The following is a 24244-nucleotide window of genomic DNA, read 5'->3' as shown; positions in this document are numbered from 1 at the left end:
TGCCCTCCTAGTGGCAAATAACAGTTCAGTTTTAATATTTTTCTTCTAAAGATCCATTGGCAAATTGAATATTTGAATTTTTCAGGACTAACGATAGAACTATTTTGCCTCCAAAAAAATTGGTTAATGTTGCTTTTTAAAATTTTAAACATGAGAGTTACTATTTTCACCTTACACAAAAAGGATTGAGTTAATTATGTTTCTTAGATCATGGCACTTGTCTATGCAAAGCCTTTCTCTTATTTCCTTTATTTTCATATTCTCTGTCTATTCCCTTCTCTTCAGCAGGGAATGATTTTCTTTAGTCTAAAACTTGAAATGTAAACATTTATAATAGATAATAATTTTACTACTACAGTGATCTGAGACTGAATTTTTAAAAGTCAAATGATTTTTACAACCTCATTTTAACTTAAAATTTTTTAAAAAAAATATAATAGACTACAAATGCAATTCATTTTTGGCTTTGGGTACAGGAGAGGGAAATTTGGGGAAAGACTTGTTTTTATGTTTCTTACTCATAGTCTCTATGGCCCAAGGGAACATTTCGAGTAGAATAAATATATTGAGGAAATTTCAAGCATTGCCTTTTCAAATTATGCAGATTTTTCTTACTAAGGATTTTCAAAATTCAAATAACTTTTGTGGTGGTTTGCCATGGAGATAGATGGTCAGGGACGTTTGAGTGTACCTTACCCCTTGCACTGTTGCTCTCTCCTTGTTCGGTGGAAATAAATGAAGCATGTTTGGCATGAGGGACCCCCCAGTGTTCATCCCGACTCCAGTGGACCGGTACCGTCAGATTCTCCTTCCAGCTCTCCGCTTGTGCCAGGTCATCCTCACGTCTAGCATGGCCCAGCACTTGCAGGCAGCAGGGCAGGTAAGGGGAACCTTAATGTAGAAATTGTCTCATGCCAAATCCTCATGTTACAAATGCAGAAACCCTAGGATAGAAAGCATGAGTGAATTGACAGTAATCATCTTGTTTGTGGACCACCTGGATATTGAAAACAGGGCCCTGTACCTTACTCTGAACATCATTGGCCTGTTTTTATACTTTGTTTGAATGAAACACCACAGCTAATTAATAGAATGGTGAGATGGAAAGTAAGAGATTTAAATCTGTTCTTCAGTAAAGGAAACTGTTATTGTGATAGGAGTAAGCTGGCTTCTAAAATGTAATTTAACAAGGTATTTATTGAGAGGAGGCTATACACCATGTTAGGCCTTGCAGTAAATACAAAATATAGAATGATACACCACATTTAGTTGTGATATTTAGAGAATGAAGTAATTTAAATAAATGAATTTTCATCCTACCTGGTTTGGCTCAGTGGATAGAGTGTTTGCCTGCAAACTGAAGGGTCCTGGGTTCGATTCTGGTCAAGGGCGCATCTCATCATTGATGTTTCTAGCTCTCTCTCCCTCCTCCTTTCTCCCTGAAATCAATAAAAAGAAAATATTTTTTTTTAAAGTGAATTTTCAAACTCATAAAAATTTTTTTGAATACCAGAAATTAGTTTTATTTTCATTGATTCTCAGTGAAACCTACAAAAAATATGTATATATATTATTTCTTTAAACTAATGATAATACAATATATAATTTAGCCTTTCACTGATTAATTAGGCTTGTCATTATGAATCTTCAGTCTTATTGTATTGCTCTATTTCTGTGATACCCTCAGGAACTATGTCCCTAATAATTTATGGTAATTTTGTCTGCTTTTCCTGCCATCAGTTCAGGCTTATCTCATCAAGATAGAATGCCGCTGTTTCTAAGGTGCCACCTTCATTTGTACTGAATTAGTCTAAGTGACATTCTACCCTGTCATACTGGGCCTTTTGAGTCAATTCTTTAATGCTCAAACACTTCCCTTGTCTTCTACAGTATTATGATTAAGACTTTTTGGTAGAAGTTGGCCATCTACACTAATAAAAGAGAAAAATGGTAATTGGCGTACGGCGATACCATTTTCATTGGCTAATCAGGGCTATATGCAAATTAACTGCCAACTAAGATTGTCAGTTAACTGCCAACAAGATGGCGGCTAATTTGCATATGTAGGCACAACGCAGGGAGGCAAAAGGGAAAGCAGGAAGAAGCCCCCTGCCACTGACAGTGATCGGAAACCCAGGGGGGAGCTAAGAGCTGGGGGGCCGCCTTTGCCCTGCCCCCCAGCCATGATCGGAGAATCAGGCGCCTTTGCCGCCCTGGCCAGTGATAGCAGGAAGTAGGGGTGGAGCCAGCCATGGGAGCTGGGCACGGTCGAAGCTGGCAGTCCCAGGAGCTAGGGGTCCCTTGCCTGGGCCTAAAGCGAAGCCCACGATCGCGGCACCCCCCGCTGCCACTGCAGGTCCCTGCTGCCCGGGCCGGACGCCTAGGCCAGAGGCGTTAGGCCTGGGCAGGGGCGGAGCCTGCAACCGCAGGGAGCTGGGGGTCCCCTGCCCAGGCCTGACACCTCTGCCGGAGGCCTCAGGCCTGGTCAAGGGGCCGATCTGGTGATTGGTGATCGGAGGGTGATGAGGGTCAACTCCTCTGGCTGAGGCATCAGGCCTGGGTGGGGGGCGGAGCAGGGGATTGGGGGGATATGATGGTCCCCTTGCCCAGGCCTGAAGCCTGGGTCAGAGGCGTCAGGCTTGGGCGGGGGGTGGAGCAAGCGATCAGAGGGAGATGGGGGTCCCCTGCCCAGGCATGATTCCTGGGCCAGAGGCCTCAGGCCTGGGCGGGGGCCAGAGCCAGTGATCGGGGGGAGATGGGGGTCCCCTGTCCAAGCCTGACACCTCTGGCAGAGGCGTCAGGCCTAGGCAAGGGGCCGATCAGGTGATCGGAGGGTGATGGGGGTCAACACCTGAGGGCTCCCAGTATGTGAGAGGGGGCAGGCTGGGCTGAGGGACACTCCCCACCCCCCCCACACACACCCAGTGCACGAATTTCGTGCACCGGGCCCCTAGTAGTGATATAAGACATCGGTTCTCTGATACCCGTCTTACTGACTATAGCAGAATCTCCTAAGGAGCATCTTTAAAAAATAGAGATTACCGAGCTCCATGTCCAGTGATTATGGGCTAAGACCAGGAATCTGAATTGGAAAAATGAAAGGGGGCACAGTTCCCGAGTGACACATGTTCGGCTTATTTGGGCATCATCTCTGTGAAAGCATTTCTGATCAAGTTGAGGATACCTTGTATGTGAAAATCGAGCTCTTTATGCTGGTGCCCTGTAAATTCCAGGTGGAAAGGCAGAGTCTGAAGGTCAGGGTTTCGATCTCATTTTACCCCGTCCAAAGGAGAACTAAACGAAAGCTTTTATGTGACTCTCCCCATGTCACATTGGCAGACTTTCATAGAGCCCCTTCAGTAACTCGTTTTAATACCCACGGATTTTAAACTCATGTTCTAATTCCATTTGGACAAAAATAAAAGAAATAAAATAGGGTTCAAACCATAGTTTTCATACACTACTTCTAAGTTATATTCTTCTACAGTAGCCTCCAAATTTTTTTAATTTATTGATTGATTTTTAGAGAGAGAGAGAGAGACATTGATTTGTTTTTCCACTTATTTATTCACTCATTGGTTGACTCCTTGTATGTGCTCTGACTGGGGAGGTTTGAACCCACAACCTTGGCATATCGGAAAGATGCTCTAACCAACTGAGCTACCTGGCCAGGGCTAAATATATTAATTTTTAAACTTTGAAATAATCCCTTAGCTTTCTTAAGAATTTTAGGTGTTTGCTTCTTCAAGAAATAAACTATGTAAGTGCAAAAGACAATTGCTTGTTTAACCCCTTGAGTGTCGGGGAGCACAATCGCGCTCCTCCTGTCTTTCGCCAAAAGTGCCGGGAGCGCTATCAAAGCTTAGAAATGGCGTCCAGTTCTAAGTCTGCTTTTATTAGTGATGATGATATTGCTAAATGTAGTAAAGGTTTCCTTCATTTACTTGCGATTCATAATTTTTTTCCTACACTGCTGTAAAATCAGCAAAAATGCCTTGGCAATTTTAGCATAGTTCCTAGGATATTGGTTGGCACTCAGAGGGTTAATGTTCTTCAAAACATTGACTTACTTGTTTCAGTTTTACAAGAAAGATGAGTTATACATTTATAATTTTCTATTCTTTCACTTTTTTTATTTTTTAAAATATATTTTTATTGATTTCAGAGAGGAAGGGAGAGGGAGAGAGAAATAGAAATATCAATGATGAGAGAGAATCATTGATTGGCTGCCTCCTGCACGCCCCCTACTGGGGATCAAGCCCACAACCTGGTCATGTGCCCTTGACTGGAATCGAACCTGGGACCCTTCAGTCCACGCTCTATCCACTGAGCCAAACCAGCTAGGGCTATTTTTTCACTTCTGTGTCCTCATTTCTCCTCCTCTTTCTCGGCTTAGGTGTTGCAGTTTCTCATTTCGCATTCTGATACCATACAAGCAATCCTGCGCTGCCAGGACGTCAGTGCCGGGTCTTTGCAGGAACTGGCTCTGCTCACAGGAATTATAAGTAAAGCAGCACTTCCAGGTGAGTTGAATGTGTTGAACGGATCTTTAATAATTCTTTTCAAACTTACATGTGCACTTAATAGAATGAGGTTTTTATTACCTTGAAGTACTAAGTTTATTTTTGTAAAAATGATACAAATTATTATAAAAAATTCAGAATCTAAGAAAATAATCAACACTTAAAATCCCACTACCCAGAAATTACCACAAGTTAACGTTTGGTAAGTAGCTTTTCAAACATTGTTCTATGTTTGAACAATGCACATAAGAGACAGAGAGAAATAGAGATATACAGAGGTAATTTATAAGAATGGTATTACCTTTTACGTGCAGTTTTTAGAAAATAAGTAATTTTACATAAACTTAACAGATAAAAAACTAATTGAAGAGAAACTGAAGACATTGCTAAATTCCAGACAGATGTTTTTTTACCACAAGAGTCCAAGAGATAATAGTTCTTAAAAATGATTATGAAAAATTAAGATACTTTGGTCATTTTTAAAAATGTAATCTCTCTCTCTTTTTAAATATATATATATAAAATCAGAGGTGGGTATTTGTTGAAGAACAAGTACAGACTCCTACATGGGGAGGGGGCAAGAGTCTCCTTAATCTCTTAAATGCATGTAAATTTTAGACAGTTAACTCCTGATGTGAAAGATAAAATGATGAGTTCTTTTATAATTCCTTTTCCACTTTCAGATTATGTTTGTTTATATTATTTTTACTTTGTCAGGTTTTATAACATTTACATTCAGTCCTAAAACCATAATATCTTCAGCTATTTAGTTTTACTTGTATATTTACACAGGGTTACTGAAAAACACCAATTCTTTATTTTCCTCTCATGGTTTCACCATTCCTGAGTTTGCTCTTTTGCTATATCTCTTTGTATTTTTAATTTGTGTTGGAGTCCTCTCCCCCAAGGAAAACTTCCCTTAATTCTCTAATATTTATGAATGGCTAAAGGTTGCCTTTATTCTTGAATAAGAGTGTGGATGATTAGAATTTTCTTTCCCTCAGAACTTGTAATATTAATGATAATAGTTTATATTTATTAAGCATTTATGTGCCAAATATTGTTTTTTTAATCCTCACAACCATCTTATGAGGTATAACTATTATTGTCCACATTTTACAATGAGGAAACTGAGGCACAGAGAGGTTAACTTTTCCAAAGTGACATAGAAAATACTGGTAATAAAGAGTTTCCCAGACAGTATGGCTTCTGAGCCTGTGCACTTAACCTACTAGGCACTACTACCCCCTTTTTATGTTGGAGAAGTCTGAGACCAACCCCTGATTCCACGCCACCACCCTCAATATTTTTTTCCTCTCTGGGGCTATCTCTGTACCTGAGCGGGGAGTGTTTAGCAGGGCAGAGTATGGTACCTATAGAGGCACTTGGAGCCTGAGCTCATTCTCTTTTTGTTTTTTTATTGTTGTTGTTAATCCTCACCTGAGCATATATTTCCATTGATTTTTAGAGAGAATCATGGAACCAGGGTTCCATGAGAAATTGTAAGAGTTTCTTGGTTTATTTGCTTTCCTCCATACTGCTTGTGAGGAGGCGATAAGGGCCATCATCAGACTCATGCTGCTTACTCCACCAGAATTTTCTCTCTCTCTTTTTTTCTTAGCTACCACTATTCTTAACTATTTATGGCATAAGTTGGCGCCTTTCCTTTTTTGGTTCATTTTGTTCATTTTGTAAGTTGATGACAGGAGGTGCATTTCTATGATGCTACTTTATTTTACCTTCTTTACCCAGAAGTCCTAGGTTAGGTATAGAGACTTACCTTTTAGCAGATCTTCTGGCAAAGTGGTTTTATTGATGAAGTTTCCTTTCATTACTTTTTTTAAACATCTAAAAATTCTCTATTTTGCTAATAGCATCATTTGACTATGTCAGTATTAAGATTTTATTTAGAAAAGCACAATTTATTTTAACATGCTCTTGATAAATTCAAACAAAATAAAAGAACAGAGTAAAGGTATTCTGACCAGCAATTCCTGCTATCTAAAAGGAACCAGATGTCAATTTAATTTATTTTTCTAGAAATTACACTCCAGGTATGTGTAAAAATTTCCCCTCCTTACACAAGTGAAATTATACCATACATACTGTTCTGTAACATTTTTTCCATTGTGTCTTTATCTTTTCTCATCAGCATATATAGCTCCTACTTCATTCTTTTTAATTAGCTGCATAGTTTTCCAGTTGTGACATAATTAACCAGACCCCTATGATATGTTGACTGTTTCCAGTCTTAAAAATTCAACTGTGTGGCATTTAATACTGTGTGTGTGTGTGTGTGTGTGTGTGTGTGTGTGTGTGTGTGTATGCATTTTTGCAGATTTGAGCTGGTAGGCTTGATACATTTCTGGCATTGCCTGGTCAGAAATAAAATATATATATATTTTAAAGATAATACCAGATACCCTTCCAAATTTTAAAACAATTTCACTCCTGGCAACCCTACTCTGTACAGTTTGGTCCTCGATTACATACTGTTTTGTATTTTATAATATCATTAATTTGTCTTAAATGTTCCCATTAAATTTTAAGTCCATTTATAACTTTGTGTACCCCATATTGCCTAGCCCAGTACTGGTTATGTCACACCTCCTCAAATACTTATTGGCAGGTTAATTTTTCTATGACCCACAGATATTCTGAAAAGGATTTTGAAGTTGAAAGTGATACTTACGGTACACAGAGTAGTCAGGTGACATTTAACAAAAGGGTCCTATAGAAACTGAGAATTGATGGTCTTTTTAAGTAGAAGCAGCAGTTGATGTGCAGGGGTAAAAAACAAAACAAAGCCAAAAAAAGTGAATGAATGGGGAATAGCAACACATGTTGCAGAGTACAGAAATTTCGAGGACAAAGGAAAAAGCCGCAGTTCCATGATATGTTGGGTACAAAATCCAGCTTTCAGGGTGGTTAAGATGGGAAAGAAGGGCATAAGAATTACAAGCAGAAAATATTTCAAGAATTTGACATGAACCAGGTTTTTGTCTTATTTTGGAATGTAAGGGAGACCTGACACATTTCAAATAGTGAGGAAAAACCCTCTGTGGCAGGGAGGTTTTAGTATGCTAGAGAAGAAAGTGAATCGGGAGCAGACTCCCAGAGGAGGAGGTGGGCAGGGCTGGCATCTAGTGGAGTCATGAAGCTCAGGTGAGGCATAACAAGCCAGCATGTGCTAGCTCATGAGTATATCCTGTAAGCTTGTGTTGAGGTCATGGGCCAAAAAATCTACAAAGAGGACTGTCATTATAAGGAGCAAAGGCTGAGATTATAGGCCATGGAGCATATGCTTGGAAATAAGAAATGAATTAAAGAGGTTGTGAAAATGCATAGAAAGTTAGGGTGGCTAAGACAAGTTGAGGTGGGTTCTCCTTAGCATGTCCATAGTCATGGAAGAAAGAAAGAAACCAATGGGAGAATGACCTGTGTGTGGGTTTGCTTGGAGGGCTAAATAGAAATAAAGAGAGTCCGTGGTATTATAAGAAATTGATCAGCTTGATTTAGGAATTTTGAAATGGGTCCAAACTGAGAAGTTGAATGGAAAATTTTGCATATGTGCAAAACTAGTTTGACTAAAGGAAAAGAACAAACCAAATGATGCAATACCTAGAAAAGGTAAAAGAGGTGCATTTTATTCTTAGTGTTTTATATTCTAAACTCTTTCATGAAAAAATAATTTATTGCTGAGTTTAGAAATTTTTAACTTTTATGGCTATAGGTAAAAAGTAGATTTTTCTCAAAAACTTTAAAAAGTGCCTTTTAAAATCACTAATTGATCTAGATTTAGATTGCATATCTAAATTTCTCCAAAATCCTCTTGGTAGAGTCTGTATCTATTTATGCAAATAAAGACTATAAAATACTAGAACTGCTCCTTTTAGCTTCGTAATGTTTTTATTTTCTTGATTATAAAACTACATTTAAAGGCATTCCAAATTTTCTAGGTATATTAAGTGAACTGGATGTTGATGTAAATGAAGGATCTCTAATGGAGCTACAGGGACATATTGGAAGATTCCAGGTAACTGATTCTTATTTCTTTAAAGAGGAGTTGTAACACTTTTAGCAAAATACAACAGTCCCTTCACTCATCCTCCCCAATCTGCTGTCTGGATTTGGGCAAACCCTTTCAACTATTTTAATTGATTCTTGTTATCTCTAAATAACATGCTTATATTGCTACTATATTGATTATCCAATTTTAGGAATCATCATTGACTTCCCATTGAGGAAGTTAAGAATCTAGATCTCTTTACTCCTTTTCTTCCATCATAATGTATGTGTATTTCTTATTACCTTCTCCCTCCCCTCAAATTCAGCGTAACTATACTATAATTTTGATTAGATCAATGTTTGGTGTTACATTGTTATTACTGTGTAATTGTCATGGACAATATATTACTTTCCTGTGTAACATCGTTTTCCCTAGAATAAGTACTTTTCTTTTTTTATTTGCTTGACTTTTCTGTACCTATTTCTAATTTATTCACAAACTCTTCTCCAGTTGTGTAATTTCCTATCAATATATTCAAACATATTAGATAGCTTATCAATTAGATATCACAGTCTTTCTGGGAGCCCCCTGGCCTGCTTTAATCATCTTCACTTTTTATTGGCTGCAGAATAATTTATGTACTAGAATTTATATACCATTGGTTTTGATACAGTAATTTTTTTAACCAATCCTCTTTTCATAAACTGTTTTTCAAGTTTCCAGAAATAAATGCTGCCTTCAGCATTTTTGCATGCAAAATTTTAAACTATAGATTAAATAACATAGCCAGTATCACTATATCCAAGGATATACACATAGTGCATTTTGAGTTATTGTCAAAATGGGTTGCACTCTCACCGACAAAACCCAAATACTCCTTTTTTCCCCCTCAGTCGTTTCACTTTTTTCATTGGTAGGGAGAAAAACATATCTTTGATGAATTATCCATAAGTTGACCTCTTGGACATGTTTTAGTGCATCTGTTTCATCTGTAAGAATAGCAAACAGCTAGTTATAAATGTTAAAAATAGACATAACTGTTTTGACAAAATAAGTGTATATTATAGTTTGTTTTGCTTTATTCAAACTTACTGCTTAAATATCTGTTTAAATAAGGTATTATGGAAGGCAGAAATTGCTACTATCACTCTAGAAATGTGGCCCCTTTTTGAAGTCCCCAGAAGTGGTCATGGGAGTAACAGCCTTTAAATTTGAGCTTTAGTGGACAGTTATCATGGCCGTGCTTGTGAAGATTGTCTTCTGTTTGCCATTTCACCTTGCTTCTCATTGTTTATTGTGTTTTTTTAATGAGTGTGTACCAAGGAATTATTTGGTGTGATACAGAGAATTCTTTGGCAAACACTTAGATTCTAGTTGGGATTCACTCACTGCTAAAAAAATTGATATTCTTGTAATGAGTTGACTGCCAAGCATTAACATTTGCAAAAAGGTGAATTTAATAGTGGTAGCTTTAGTTTGCTCCATTAGAATAAGAAATCAGATGTGTTAAAGAGTGATTCCACTCTCCCCTGAGTTTTTCTTTTTTATAGCCCTCAAGAAAGGGAGGCTGCTAATTTTAAACATTTAACTAAATATTAACAAAATATCTTTCCTTTCTTAGCGCCAGTGCTTGGGACTACTAAGTCGCTTTGGTGGCTCTGACAGACTCCGTCAGTTTAAATTTCAAGATGATAATGTGGAAGGAGACAGAGTGAACAAGAAAGATGAAATCGAACTCGCTATGCAACAGGTAAGGGGAGTGAGAACTGTGTACCTGTTCTTTAAGGTTTTTATGTTTTAGAAATATTTGATAAAAGTAACATTTGAGTAATTTTATAAATTGATTTATAACTTTTTTGTCATTTTACAATTTGATCATAACTTTGTTCTTCATATCTGGATTTCCATGGTATTAGGACATTTGGGAGCTCATGTTTTTGTTACTGCTCTTCTTTGTTGTAGATTTGTGCCAATGTCATGGAATATTGCCAGTCACTCATGATGCAGAGTTCCCCTACCTTTCAGCATGCTGTGTGCCTCTTCACCCCGAGCCTGTCCGAAACCATTAACAGAGATGGACCCCGGCAAGGTGAGCCTTGTTCTTTCTCTCTGTATTTGAGGAATTATGGTAAGTTGTTATGATTATGACAAACTCTAGTTGGCTCTAGGATAGCGGTTCTTAACCTGTGGGTCGCGACCCCTTTGGCGGTCGAACGACCCTTTCACAGCAGTTGCCTAAGACCATCCTGCATATCAGATATTTACATTACGATTCATAACAGTAGCAACATTACAGTTATGAAGTAGTAACAAAAATAATTTTATGGTTGGGTTACAATATGAGGAACTAACTGTATTTAAAGGGCCAGAAGGTTGAGAACCACTGCTCTAGTAAGATGTGATTTTTTTTCCTTTGTGTAACAATGGGAAAATTTTAAACCAACTTTTTAAGAAGGAGTGGTGAGGAGGTACTATTGTCAGACCTGTGGATAGGCTGGGAGCTCGAGAGAATAGAGAAATTCTAGATTTTCTGAGGATAAATCTAGAAGAGTCTTGTGGCCAAAGTATAGTTTTCAATAGTACTTGAGATCCCAAAGGAAGGACCTAGGTTTGGGGAATAAGCTAGCTGGGTGAAAATACAGAAATGTAACAGCCCCATCCTCTCCAAACATATAGTAGACTGATTGATAGCATGTAATCGGTCCCTGAGTCTGTTCATTTAAAAATTGTTTTTTCCTTTTTATTCATTTCCTTAAATATTTTCAGTTGATCTATCTTCAAATTCATTTATTCTTTCCTGAGTCAGTTCCATTTAGCTGTTAAGTATATCCAGTGAATTTTTTATTTCAGAAATGGTATTTTTCAGTTCTACAATTTCCATTTGGTTTTGTGATATCATTTATATTTTTTCTACTGAGATATCCTGTGGTTTTTATTGATTGTGAGCTTATTTTGTTTTCTCTCGGTTAGGATAGTCAGAATAGCTACTCTGAAACCCTCATTCACTAATTTCCAACATCTCGTTCATCTGAGATTAGATTTGATTGGTTTTCTTGTCTCTTGAGAATGTCTTCCACTTTCTTAGTTGTCGCATGTGGGGTAATTTTAAATTGTATATTACATTCCCTACCAGTGTGCCTGCTTCTGTTCACTCTGGTACCGTCAGGTAGTTGTTTTTGTATTGTGTCTAGGTTTTCTACTTGTTGTCTGGTATGATTTTAGTTTGTCATACTTGGAAGCAGAAGTTCTTAATATCTAACAAGTTACCTTTACTTAAAAGATACCTTTCATTCAGCGATTCATTTGGAGAGTAGTCTTACTTAGGTAAGAGTATGTCTTAATGAAATTGAAGAAGTAGCTGTAAAGCTTCATAGTTATATTCTGTGGGATAAATGGGTATTAAACCATTTAGATTGGAGATATAAAACAATGGCTTTGACATGATTAAGCAAATTAATTCTACATAGTTCTAGCTTTGTCTTATATTCAGTAAGTTTGCTTCCAGGAAGATCACTGGAATAAGAAGATGTTGCCCTGGGAGGAGTTCCACTTTAGGGAGATACGGATCCTCACATGTGCTCGCTGGGTGGTTCAGCAGAGGTGAAAGATCATCTTCACCTTGGAATGATTGGCGGTCCTACCCTAAACCCCTCATTCAGAACAGTGGTTTGCATATCACCCAGCAGTGACATTTAACCTCATCCATCCCCTCTCTGTCTGGCAATTTGTGATTGTAGTTCTTGATGAAGACCTGATTACATCAAGAAGGCAATCCCTTTCTTCCCCCCTTAAATCTTAAATTTTTAAAAAACACGAGATTTTCAAACCAATAATTTTGTCATTTATTCTTCAAAAACATTAATCATATGCTAATAATGTATCAGTAGTAATTATTAAGACTTCATTTTAATCTTTCACAAATAATTATCATTCTTTAATCTTTAATACTTAAAGATGAACTTTATGAAGCCATATAAATTGATCTTTATTTTCCCTCAGGCTTTTTAAAGAGTTAACAAGCACATTTTCTTCTGCCAGTTCTAGACATGGGAGTGGGCAGGTGTGTGGTAGGTGTGAGAACACTGAGTTATAGAGAGGCACTTGAACCTACTGGTTAAGAGCACAGTAGGTGACGAACTGCCTAGATTTGTGTCCCAGTTCTATAAGTGACTGTTTGTATGACTTCAGAAAATTCACTTACCCTCTTAGTGCCTCAGTTTCTTTATTTGTGAAATAGCAAATAAATGAATGCTCCAATGAATGACTGTAAGGATTAAATGTGTTACTATATGTAAAGTGTTTGAGAACAGTGCCTGGCCCTTAGCAATACCTAAATGTTAGCTATTATTATTTTTATTATTGTTGTTGTTATCATTTAGTATATTTACTATTACTTGTGATCCAGGGACCCTTTCCTATAGCACCTCTATTGCCAGACCTCATGATCTTTCCTGTGGAATCTGTTTCTGTAGTCAAATTTCTTAGGAGCCATCTTCATCTGATGTCTATGTCTGATAGCCTATGAACATTGGTCTTTTCTAGACTTGAGCATGTCAGTGTGAGAACTCCTAAAATGCTATGGAGTATTCTTAGCATTAGACTATCTTCTTCGTAGATATCTTCCTACCAGGGGAGATACCACACAAATGTTAACTGGGGACCAGGGTACGTAAGTTCACCAGGAGGAGGCTCTGTGTAGATGTGATGACCTGTATCATCTTCACTGAAGACTGGAATGGAAACCTGAAATCAGATGTGTCTGGGATATCCTGGTTGCTGTCAGCACCCACTGATAAGGGGCTGTTTTCTCTCTTCCCCTCCACATGAAGACCCATGAGATCTGACTTTGGAGCAAAGTTAAGGGAGGCTGTAGTGAAGGAAGCAAATGCTGATCTCTCCTTTACTGTACATGGCAGTTAGGGCCATTCAACAAAGATGTCTCCAAATTGAACCTGAAGTTGCTAAGGTGTTTCTGAAGAAATTCCTCAGTCATAGAGGAAAGTGCTCTGTTTGCCCTCACAGGCTGTCTGTAGAGTAGCAGTGGTATTTTCTCTAGCTCTTCCCTCTGCAGGCACCTTTTCTGACATTTCGCCGTTCCTGTACCTTCATCAGAAGGTGATCAAGTCAAAAGCAGATCATCTTGTTTTGCTACCCAAATGGATTTACTGTGGTAAAAGACTCATTAAAATTCAAATCCAATGCTGTCCTATAATAATGAAACCCTAATATACAAATCAACCGAACAATGGAACAACCGGTTGCTATGATGTGCACTGACCACCAGGGGGCAAACACTCAACGCAGGAGCTGCCCCCTGGTGGTCAGTGCATTCCGAGGCAGCACTAAGGACCCTTTAGGGGATGTCCAACTGCCGTCTTAGTCCCGCTCCCCACCAGCAGGCCGACATCCCCCGAGGGGTCCTGGATTGTGAGAGGGCTCAGGCCCAGCTGAGGGACCGCCCTCCCTCCCCCCAAGTGCATGAATGTTGTGCACCGGGCCTCTAGTTTTTGAATATTTTAGTTGGTATTTTCCTTCTTTCTTTGGAAGAATGACTTTGAGCTGAGAATTCAGCAACCAGAAAGATGCAGGCTGGCAATGAACCCATGTAACTAGAGCAGTAGGATGAGGCAGGAGTTACTCACCTGGGGTCAGGAAACTCCAAACTTGTGTATATGGTCTGGGGGTTGGGGTTTGGGGTGGGGAGATGGGAATAAAGGTTTATAACTAACATAGAATTCTGAAAGACATCTTTAGTCAGGAAAGGGTAAGCTCTATCTGTGTCAATTGCCACATTTCCTTATTCTCTCAAGGTCTTCAGCCTTATGTTCACCCCTGATTATGGACTCAGAGTAGCTCCTAGCCACTCCTTTGAACTGTCAATGGTATTTAAAAGTAGTCTTGGGTTGGTTTTAATAATAGTTTACATGCCCTTAAATTCCTGAGCATCCCTTGTTTAAAACAGGTCATTTGAAATACATATAAAATGCTTACACGTGGAACATTGTTTTTTATCATCAACTCTGTTAGATACCCAAGCTCCAGTAGTTCCATATTGGCGCCTGCCTGGTTTGGGCATTATTGTCTACCTACTGAAACAGAGTGCTAATGATTTCTTCAGCTACTATGACAGTCATCGGCGGAGTGTCAACAAGTTACAGAATGTAGAGCAACTTCCACCAGATGAGATAAAAGAGGTATGAATCTTATAATGGGCTGTGAAGCCACTGACTTTACTAATAAGTACCAGGGTACTGATGTCAGACTTGTGAGTAAAGATGACGTATGCAGTGAGACAAAGGGAATTGAAATTATTCCTCTGTGTGACTTGAAGAAGAGTCCCTCACCTTAGCGCCACGCCTTGTAAGCATAGACTCTTGAATGAAAGACAGTGAAGTTACACCTGTTCAAGAAAACCACCTGCCACCAGCAGAATGGCAGCTGGCCTTTGTGTAAGATAATTTATACTCTAAAGTCTGTGCTGAGAAACAGGCTTCTACTCCAGGTGCTTATTCAGTAAATGTGATATCCTTAGGTAAGATGTCTCTACCTTCAGTATCTTCAGTACCTGTTTAGTAAAATTTTCAGACAAGGAGATGGAGTAACAGATGTGACTGCCTGCTCTCAAATACCCAGAATCATTCCCTGGCATTTATTGCAGCTAAAGATGCTGAATTGCCAGGCTTGCTCCCTAAGTAGCCTGCCATCTTTCCCATTTGGCACAGGGATCTCTTGGCATTGCTGCAGCTTCCTCTGTTCTATGGCAGCCTGGGCCATTTTACCACTCCTGGTTTTCACCAGCTTTCCTAAAAAACTCTTCAGAGTAGTCAATGCCTACTCCCTCTTGCCACTCTTCTGATAATCACAGGGAACCTTTCTTGAGTGTTTATAATGTGCCAGGCCCTAGCTACAAGTTCTATGAATGAATATATGAGGCAAATGTTGTTCTCATTTCTTTGATGAGGAAACTGAGGCACTGGAAGTTTGAATGCCCAAAGCCCTAGCTAGCAAGTCCACATTGAGTCAGGAGTTACTGACTGGGTTCAGGTAGTCCTGAAAGTGAGTGACTTACGTCAGGCAGCCCTTCCCCCCTCATGCCAGCTTATGGGCGATGCCAGTACTCGCAAGAGGAACTGTAGCATCATAATAAAGTACATGACCTTCAGTACACCCTCTGCCAGAGACAGTGTCCGAATTTTAATTGAACCATGTGCTTATAGGTCTGCCCAACAGAGTGGTGACCGCAGAGGTTCCGGTTGGTGATCATGTTTTTTATGCTCTAGAAGTCTACTTTACATTTTCTTCAGAAGATATGTGACAGCTGTTAAAGAAGTGCTGCATGGCATTGTTACACCTGCTGCTGAAAAAACCTGCTGTTCTCTTCTGTCTTAATTTGACAGGAAATTCAGGGTTGATTAGAAATGTCTGTTTCAGGGACAGGACTTTTTCAAAAAGTAACAGATGAATATTCATTTGTAATTCGACTGCTTCATTTTTTTGTTATTAGCTTCCTAATTAGAAAGTGACTTTTCCCTGCCAGGATGTTTAGATTTATTTGAATGTTTTTCACAGTGCTTATAACAAGCAACCCTCTTATAGTACATTTTTGTTACAGTTGTGTCATTCTTAATACTGCATTTGTTTCTTTTTCTTAGTTGTGTCAGTCTGTGATGCCTGCTGGTGTTGATAAAATCTCCACTGCCCAGAAATATGTTCTAGCAAGACGGCGTTTGGTGAAGCTGATCAACAATCGAGCTAAACTGCTTTCCCTTTGTTCTTGTATCCTTAGCAAAATCACAGTGGGACTTGACCTTTCAGAGAACCTGCCAATGTAGGAACTGTTTACTTATTCTCATGTTATTTGGGCATCAAAACCATATAGAAAGGGCCATAATTACTGTTCATTTTTTCCCCAGTAAATGCCTGATGTATTTCAAAATAGAGTTATTTTTCCTTTAGAGTAGCTAATGACCTTGATAATGTACAGAACCTTTCTGTCTGGACAGGAGACAAGGACACCGGAGACTGCTGGCACAGTGCCCCACGGTCCCCACCTCCTTCTCAGCACATCTTGCTGCTTCTGGGGAGACGTCTTCCGGCTTCCGTGGAGTCATACCCCTGGCTGTTTACTGAGGCTGTGGGTACATCACTAGGTGGTGCAGTCTCCTTTTTTCTCCTCCTCAGAAACTGGTTTGTAAAAAGCACTTGTTGAGATTGTTTTCCTTTACTTGAGCTCTCTGTAGTTATCATAGAGACCTGCCTATTTATTCTTTGGCGCCACCTGGAGTACTACTTGTTACATTGCACACCCACGGATTCTCAAGATTCTTTGTTTGCCTCCAGGACATTGTTAAAAAGCAGAAGGCTACAAGGTAAACATTATTCTGCAAATTAATGAACCATAAATGCCTTTGGATTTCAGTGCCTTGAAAAACTAGTCACATTTTAATTTATTTTCTGTGTCTAGGTTATTAAGAGTTGATTGGATAATCGAGAGCTACTTAGGTATTAGGCACAGCTTGACTTTATAGTTTACTTCTAGCCGTGGGAAATTGTGCAGAGCATAAAAGCATCTTAGCAGCTGCTCCTCAACTTCTTTCAGTTAAGAGGTGAGCCAGCTCCAGCGTCCCCTGCTCACAAGTAACTGTCCAAAAGAATGGAAGTGGGTCAGCCGAGGCCAGGGTTCTCGTTGCTGGAGTGAGCCTCTCTCATTGATGAGAATGTATTGGGTCCCTTGGGGGAAAACAGAAGACAAGCTTTCGAGCCCTGGCCCAGACCATCGAAATGCTTCCTGGGGGCTTCCATGAACTGAAAATTGAAATCAGGTTCTCATCTTGACCCATGTTTTCCATGGCACTGTGGTTCATTGTCTCCAGGTTGTTCCACTGTGTTGTAGACAAACTGCAGAGAAGGTTTGAGTATGTCTTTTGTTTCTAGATTCTTTTGCTTCAGAAGCCAATATGGATTTTAGAAGTGGACTGACAGTAGTGAGTCAACATGACATAGACCAGGTAACGTTCAATTCTATGCTCTTTTTAATTTCTGAAAGGAAAAAGGAGAAGTCTAGTATGTTAGTAAGACTGTAATTTTCAGGATGTATAAAAAGGCCAGATTTGAATTCTGGCATGGCCACCTAACAGCTATTGACGTGGAACAACTTACTTAACTTCTGAGCCTCCATTTTCTCATAGAAAAATGGGAATGATAGTGCAACTTCAGAGAATTTTTTCAGAATTAACTGAGGTTTCATATTTGAGACTCCTAGGATAGTGCCTGGAACCTAGTAGAGTTAAGTAATTGGTAGGCATTAAGATCTAGAAATTCCCAATTTTTTTTATTAACTTTGTAGAATTTTTAGGCACAAATTAACAACACTTAAATTTCAGAAAATTTAATGGAGAGATTGTGAGTAGCCATTAAAAATTTAACTCCAGTAGACTATCATATTGTACAGTCATGTGTCGTTTAACGGCAGGGATACATTTTCAGAAGTGTGTCGATAGGCAATTTTGTGGTTGTGCGAACATCATAGCATGCACTCCCACAAACCTAGATGGTATAGCCTACTGGATACCTAGGCTGTATGGCACTGTTACATGGCAGTTGCTACTGGGCTACAAACCTGTACAGATAGCATGTTACTGTACAGGATACTGAAGGCAATTTTAACCCAATGGTATTTGTGTATCTAAACATATCTAAATATAGTAAAGCAACAGTAAAAATATGCTATAAAAGATAAAATGGTACGCCTGCATAGAGCACTTACCAGGAATGGAGCCTGCAGGATGGGAAGTTGGTCTGGGTGAGTTAGTGAATGAGAGGTAAGAGAATGTGAAGGCCTAGAGCAGTGATCAGCAAACTCATTAGTCAACAGAGCCGAATATCAACAGTACAATGATTGAAATTTCTTTTGAGAGCCAGATTTTTTAAACTTAAACTATATAGGTAGGTACATCATTATTAACTTAATTAGGGTACTCCTAAGGCTTAGGAAGAGCCACACTCAATGGGCCAAAGAGCCGCGTGTGGTTTGCAAGCCACAGTTTGCCGACCACGGAACTAGGGCATTACTGTACATTCCTGCAGACTCTAAACACTGTACACTTAGGCTACACTAAACTATTTAAGTTTTTTTTTTGTTCAATAAGTTATTGTGACATTTTTACTTCTAAATTTTTAAAAACTTTTTTACTCCTTTGTAATAACACTCAGCTCAAAACACAAACTGTATAGCTGTATAAAAATATTTTTATGTCCTTATTCTTTTTTTTTTTTTTTTTTTTTAATATATTTTATTGATTTTTTAAAGAGAGGAAGGGAGAGAGAGATAGAGAGTCAGAAACATCGATGAGCGAGAAACATCGATCAGCTGCCTCCTGCACATCTCCTACTGGGGATATGCCCGCAACCCAGGTACATGCCCTTGACCGGAATCGAACCTGGGACCTTTCAGTCCGCAAGCCGACGCTCTATCCACTGAGCCAAACCGGTTTCGGCTATGTCCTTATTCTATAAGCTTTAAGCATTTTTCTGTTTATTTACTGTTAAACTTTTTTGTTAAAGACTAAAACAGAAGCATACACATTAGCCTAGCCCAGGGGTGGGCAACCCCTGGCACACGTGCCAAACATGGCACACCAGTAACTTTTGCTGGCATGCGAAACCCTCTCTTTTAATCTTCCATTTACAATTTTTTTCTAAATATCAACTTTTATTTTTCAGATAAATTCAGTGTAGGTGCATCTTAGATAAATAAATAATTTTTTTTTTTAATATATATTTTATTGATTTTTTACAGAGAGGAAGGGAGAGAGATAGAGAGTTAGAAACATCGATGAGAGAGAAACATCGATCAGCTGCCTCCTGCACATCTCCTACTGGGGATGTGCCCGCAACCCAGGTACATGCCCTTGGCCGGAATCGAACCTGGGACCTCTCAGTCCGCAGGCCGACGCTCTATCCATTGAGCCAAACCGGTTTCGGCGATAAATAAATAATTTTACATAACATGTATATATTAAAAAAATAAATGTATTTTTCATCATCATATACTGTGTTTTTGTCGCTCGAATGAATTTTATTATTTCTTCAAGGTTCTTCACATACGTACACCTTAAGAGATATCAAGTAGGCGTAACATGTTCTCAAAAAATTAGGGTTGGCACGCAGAAGAATTTTGAGTCAGAGATTTTGCAGGTTTTGGCACGCACTCACAAAAAGGTTGCCCACCCCTGGCCTAGCCAGTGGTCGGCAAACTCATTAGTCAACAGAGCCAAATAGCGACAGTACTTCTTCAAAATAGACTCGCCCAGTCCGAAAACCGACTTCTGTGCATGGGCCATGAAGTTTCAGTCGCACTGTACGTGCGCCCACATGTATTTTGTGGAAGAGCTACACTCAAGGGGCCACAAAGCCGCATGTGGCTCGCGAGCCGCAGTTTGCCGACCACGGGCCTAGACCTACACAGGGTCAGGACCACCACTATCACTGTATCTCACCTCCACGTCTAGTCCCACTGGCGGTCTTCAGGGGCAGTACATGCATGGAGCTGTCATCTCCTGTGATAACAGTGTCTTCTGCAATCCCTCCTGAAGGACCTGCTTGAGGCTCTTCTTGAGGAGGTGTCATTCTTTTCAGAAATACATCCCTGGTGGTTTTTGGTTTCTTTTTTTCATCATAGATTTGATTGTTAGCAGATAATATACTATGAACATTCCTTTTTCTGTTAACAATGGCAATGAAGACAATTGGTGATAGAAATTTTTCAGCTTCATTACCGTTTTACAGGTCCACTGTCACACATGCAGTCTGACATTGACTGAAAGGCCTTATGTGGCACATGACTGTATAGGGCATTATGTACCTAGTAACCCCTTGATCGACAGTGTTGAAATTGAATGAAGAACATTTCAAAAACAATTAAAATGAAAACCTCATATGAAACAAATACAAAGTCTTAGGAACAAAGCAGTTATCAGGATGTGTAATATTAAGGAAAATGAATTATAACCTGATCTGCTCCTAGGCAGCTAAAATTTGTGTCATTGGCCATGATTTGGTAAAACCTGTGGCTGAAGGTTGGCCTTATCCAGGAAAAAGGGGCAGAGTCACAGCATTTTTCAGACCCACACTTAGCCAGACCTTGTAGATACCATGCCTAGTCCTGAATGCATTTGCCTCCTAGTGACGTTATAACTAATTTATTTCTTGGTGTGGTTTGTGTAGGGAAGCTAATGTTAGTGAGGCTATGTGCAGAATTAGCTAAAGAATAGATCTTCCAGAAGATGTCTAATAATTATATGTTGACTTCCTGACTGTTTCATTAGACTGGTCTGTTATAAAGTTAGAAGACATGCAGGATTAATAAATAACCTCACTCTGTGCTTTAATTTTAATGTAAAATCAAAAGCAGGTAGATTCACCTAATTTAGTATTTGATTTTAGCTTTTCAGTGTAATACCAAAAAGATCCATCTGGAACTATATAGGCATTCTAAAATACACCTGAGGTCTAAAGTGTATACCAGATTCCCTTCCCCCTCTTATAAAGTAAAAGCATGTACATTTTTGTCTTTTAAATTGTATAATGAAGGAAAATTCAAAGTTCTTTCCAATGTATCCTTTGTTTCTTTCTCCCGAGGCATCCACTCAGTAACTTCTTGTTTGGCCCTTCAGGAAGTGTTTTTGCACATATGTCTACATGTCAACAGCAGCATCAACAGTTGTTATTTAAAGGAGATTTTAAATTTTACACATTTTTATAAGAAAGAGGGCGGAAATAGTATGAATAAATTCTAAGGTGGAAAATGTGATTTTTAAAAAAAATTTGGTACATGAGAAAGGACAACATTAAAAGATTCAAAGGTATTTTAAATTGGAAGACAGAATAAAAGAAATATTTGAGAATGCGGCTTTAACAATGAAATGTCCTCTGTGTTACTTCTAGCTTCAGGCTGACGCCATCAGTGCTTTTGGAGAATCACTACAAAAGAAACTTCTGGACATTGAAGGATTATATTCAAAAGTTCGATCTCGCTATAGTTTCATACAAGCTCTTGTCAGACGTGTCCGAGGCCTATTGAGGATATCACGGAACTGAGAGCCGTTCTTATTACACTCTTCTAGGGAAGAGATGAACTGGGGAAAACTCTCTCCTTTTTATAGATTAATTTCTCTCTAAATTATGACCAAAAATATTTTGCTATTTCTTTCTTTATATATGCACTTTTTTTTTTCTCTAAACCTCTTTGCCCGGTTTCATCCTTACTAGTAAAAAATAAACACTTTTTAAAAAAACAAACAAAACAAATGTATGGTTAATCTTTTGAAATTTTAGCTAGAAAATTATCAACATCATTGGTAAAGTATAAACTTTGCACAGTGGTGGTTTTTCCCTAGGGATAGAATTCTGAATGCTAAATTAAAGACATAGTATGGAAATTCTCGTATTTTTCTCTCTTTGTACCTACATTATACTTCCATGATATTTAGGATTCCTCCATGGGGCAGAGTGGATAATAAACTATGGCCACACTCCTTAGTAGAATAGTATAGTTAGAAATGTCTCAAAAAGTCAAGTCATGTCTTTCTTAAAATTAATTTTTCTTTTCTGCAGTTAAATGACAATAATTTTCATTTTTTCTTTAGAAATGATTGAGAAATTTCTGTAATTAATCATCTGCCTATATTTCTCATAAAATATGATAATTATAATTATAGCAAAAGAATTGCATAATCAACTCCCTATTTCTTGCTCAATTGTATTTATGTTCAAATGACTACATCATCTGAAAGTCCATTTTTCCCTTTCTGGCTACCAGTTATTTCAGCCTTGTATACAGGAGAGACTGCTGAGAGGGGAGAGTCTTGACTCCCTTGTACTAGCAGAAAATGAATTCTTAATTCCGAAGTGTTGCTTTTACTTTTAATCTCATAATGACATTTCCATTGTTATATATATATATCCTAGAGGCCCGGTGCACAAAAATTTGTGCACTGGGGGTGGGGGAGTGGGGGGAGGTGTCCCTCAGCCCGGCCTGTGCCCTCTCACAGTCTGGGACCCCTCGGGGGATGACCACTTGCTGGCTTAGGCCTGCTCCCTGGGGGGATTGGGCCTAAGATGGCAATCAGACATCCCTCTGGCAGCCCAGCAGTCCTCGGTGGATGTCCACTTGCCAGTGGGGAGCAGACCTAAGCTGTAGTCGGACATCCTTAGCGCTGCTGAGGAGGTAGGAGAGGCTCCCACAACCACCGCTGTACTGGCAGCCATCAGCCTGGCTTGTGGCTGAGCAGAGCTCCCCCATGTGAGAGCGCACTGACCACCAGAGGGCAGCTCCTGCATTGAGCATCTGCCCCCTGGTGGTCAGTGTGTGTCATAGTGACCAGTCATTTCCAGTCTTTTTGCTGTTAGGGTCAGTTTGCATATTACCCTTTTACTATATAGGATAGAGGCCTGGTGCACGGGTGGGGGCCGGCTGGTTTGCCTTGAAGGGTGTCCCGGATCAGGGTGGGGGTCCCACTTGGGTGCCTGGCCAGCCTGGGTGAGGGGCTGATGGCTGTTTGCAATTGGTCACACCCCCTTCAGGGTGGGGGTCCCCACTGGGGTGCCTGGCCAGCCTGGATGAGGGGCTGATGGCTGTTTTCAGGTTGGCGGGCGACTGACGCTCCCAGCCTCTCCTTTTTTTCTTTTTTATTCTGGGATTTATTTACCTTCTATAATTGAAACATTGTTGCCGTCACTGGCACTCCCAGCTCTGAGGCCGGGCCAGCTGAAAGCAGGTATCTGGGGTTTGTTTAGCTTCTATAACTGAAACATTGTTGCTTCCAGAGCTCAGAGCCGGGCTGCGGCAGGTGGGAAACCTTGGCTTCCTCCATCACTGGAGCAAGCAAGCCTCCTGCTCGCTTCAGCTGCGTGGCTGCCGGCCGCCATCTTTGTTGGCAGTTAATTTGCATATTGCCCTGATTAGCCAATGGGAAGCGTAGCGGAGGTACGGTTAATTACCCTTTTTGTCTTTTATTAGATAGGAGATATATATATATAAATAATTTCAGCGAGGAAGGGAGAGGGAGACATAGAAACATCAATGATGAGAGAGAATCATTGACTGGCTGCTTCTTGCATGCCCACCACTGGTTACGAGCCCGAAACCCCATCATGTGCCCTGACAATAAACGAACCGTGACCTCCTGGCTCATAGGTTGATGCTCAACCACTAGGCCACACCGGCTGGGCTCCATGGCTTTTAAGCATCTTTTTAAAATGGCTTCGTCATTGTTACATTTTGAAATTAATTTACTGCACTTATAGCACTAATTTTTAGCTGTTAATAAAGAGAAGTCTTAGAGGGGAGTGAATGAATAAGTAAGTGGATCCAAAATGTAGTAATAATGACTGTTACTCCACTCGTCAGGAATATGGCCATCTTTATCATCTGGAACACAGGCAGGAACCTACATAATCAGAAAAGAACCTGGGGCACAGAATCAAAGCATTTTATAAACCTTGGGTGGACAGAGATATTAGCTAAATTTGGAATTAAGATTTTTAATTTACTGACTTCATTACTTGTTTTCCCATTTCTTCCAAAATTGCAGCCGACTGTGGATGAGAAGTTGGGACCATGAAGGTGTGTGTGTGTGTGTGTGTGTGTGTGTGTGTGTGTGTGCACGTGTGTGTGTGTGGTGGGGAGGAGTATGGGGTGGGGTGGGGGAAC

General features: G+C 39.6%; 1 protein-coding gene across 5 annotated transcripts in view; it reads left to right on the top strand.

Annotated features, from left to right (window-relative positions):
• The window catches only part of NUP205 (nucleoporin 205), a 123450-nt gene extending 101610 nt beyond the window's left edge, over nucleotides 1-21840 (top strand). The window contains exons 34-43 of one of the 5 annotated variants that reach the window (XM_036328581.1): nucleotides 742-880; nucleotides 4397-4523; nucleotides 8483-8559; nucleotides 10154-10282; nucleotides 10495-10621; nucleotides 14560-14726; nucleotides 16185-16308; nucleotides 16773-16901; nucleotides 17467-17540; nucleotides 21478-21840. In XM_036328581.1, the coding sequence (XP_036184474.1) occupies nucleotides 742-880; nucleotides 4397-4523; nucleotides 8483-8559; nucleotides 10154-10282; nucleotides 10495-10621; nucleotides 14560-14726; nucleotides 16185-16308; nucleotides 16773-16901; nucleotides 17467-17540; nucleotides 21478-21630 (1246 nt within the window). In that variant the 3' untranslated portion in view covers nucleotides 21631-21840. Of the gene's footprint in view, nucleotides 1-741; nucleotides 881-4396; nucleotides 4524-8482; nucleotides 8560-10153; nucleotides 10283-10494; nucleotides 10622-11298; nucleotides 13703-14559; nucleotides 14727-16184; nucleotides 16361-16535; nucleotides 16751-16772; nucleotides 16902-17466; nucleotides 17541-21477 lie in introns of those variants that run through there. The other 4 variants (XM_036328580.1, XM_036328582.1, XM_036328583.1 and 1 more) reach the window with 4 other exon arrangements.
• The last annotated feature ends 2404 nt before the right edge of the window (nucleotides 21841-24244 follow it).

The sequence above is a fragment of the Myotis myotis genome, unplaced genomic scaffold, assembly GCF_014108235.1.
Source record: "Myotis myotis isolate mMyoMyo1 unplaced genomic scaffold, mMyoMyo1.p scaffold_m19_p_11, whole genome shotgun sequence".
NCBI classification, from domain to species: Eukaryota; Metazoa; Chordata; class Mammalia; order Chiroptera; family Vespertilionidae; genus Myotis; species Myotis myotis.
Note: the sequence above shows the minus strand (reverse complement) of the source record. Positions and strands in the feature narration are given on the sequence as shown.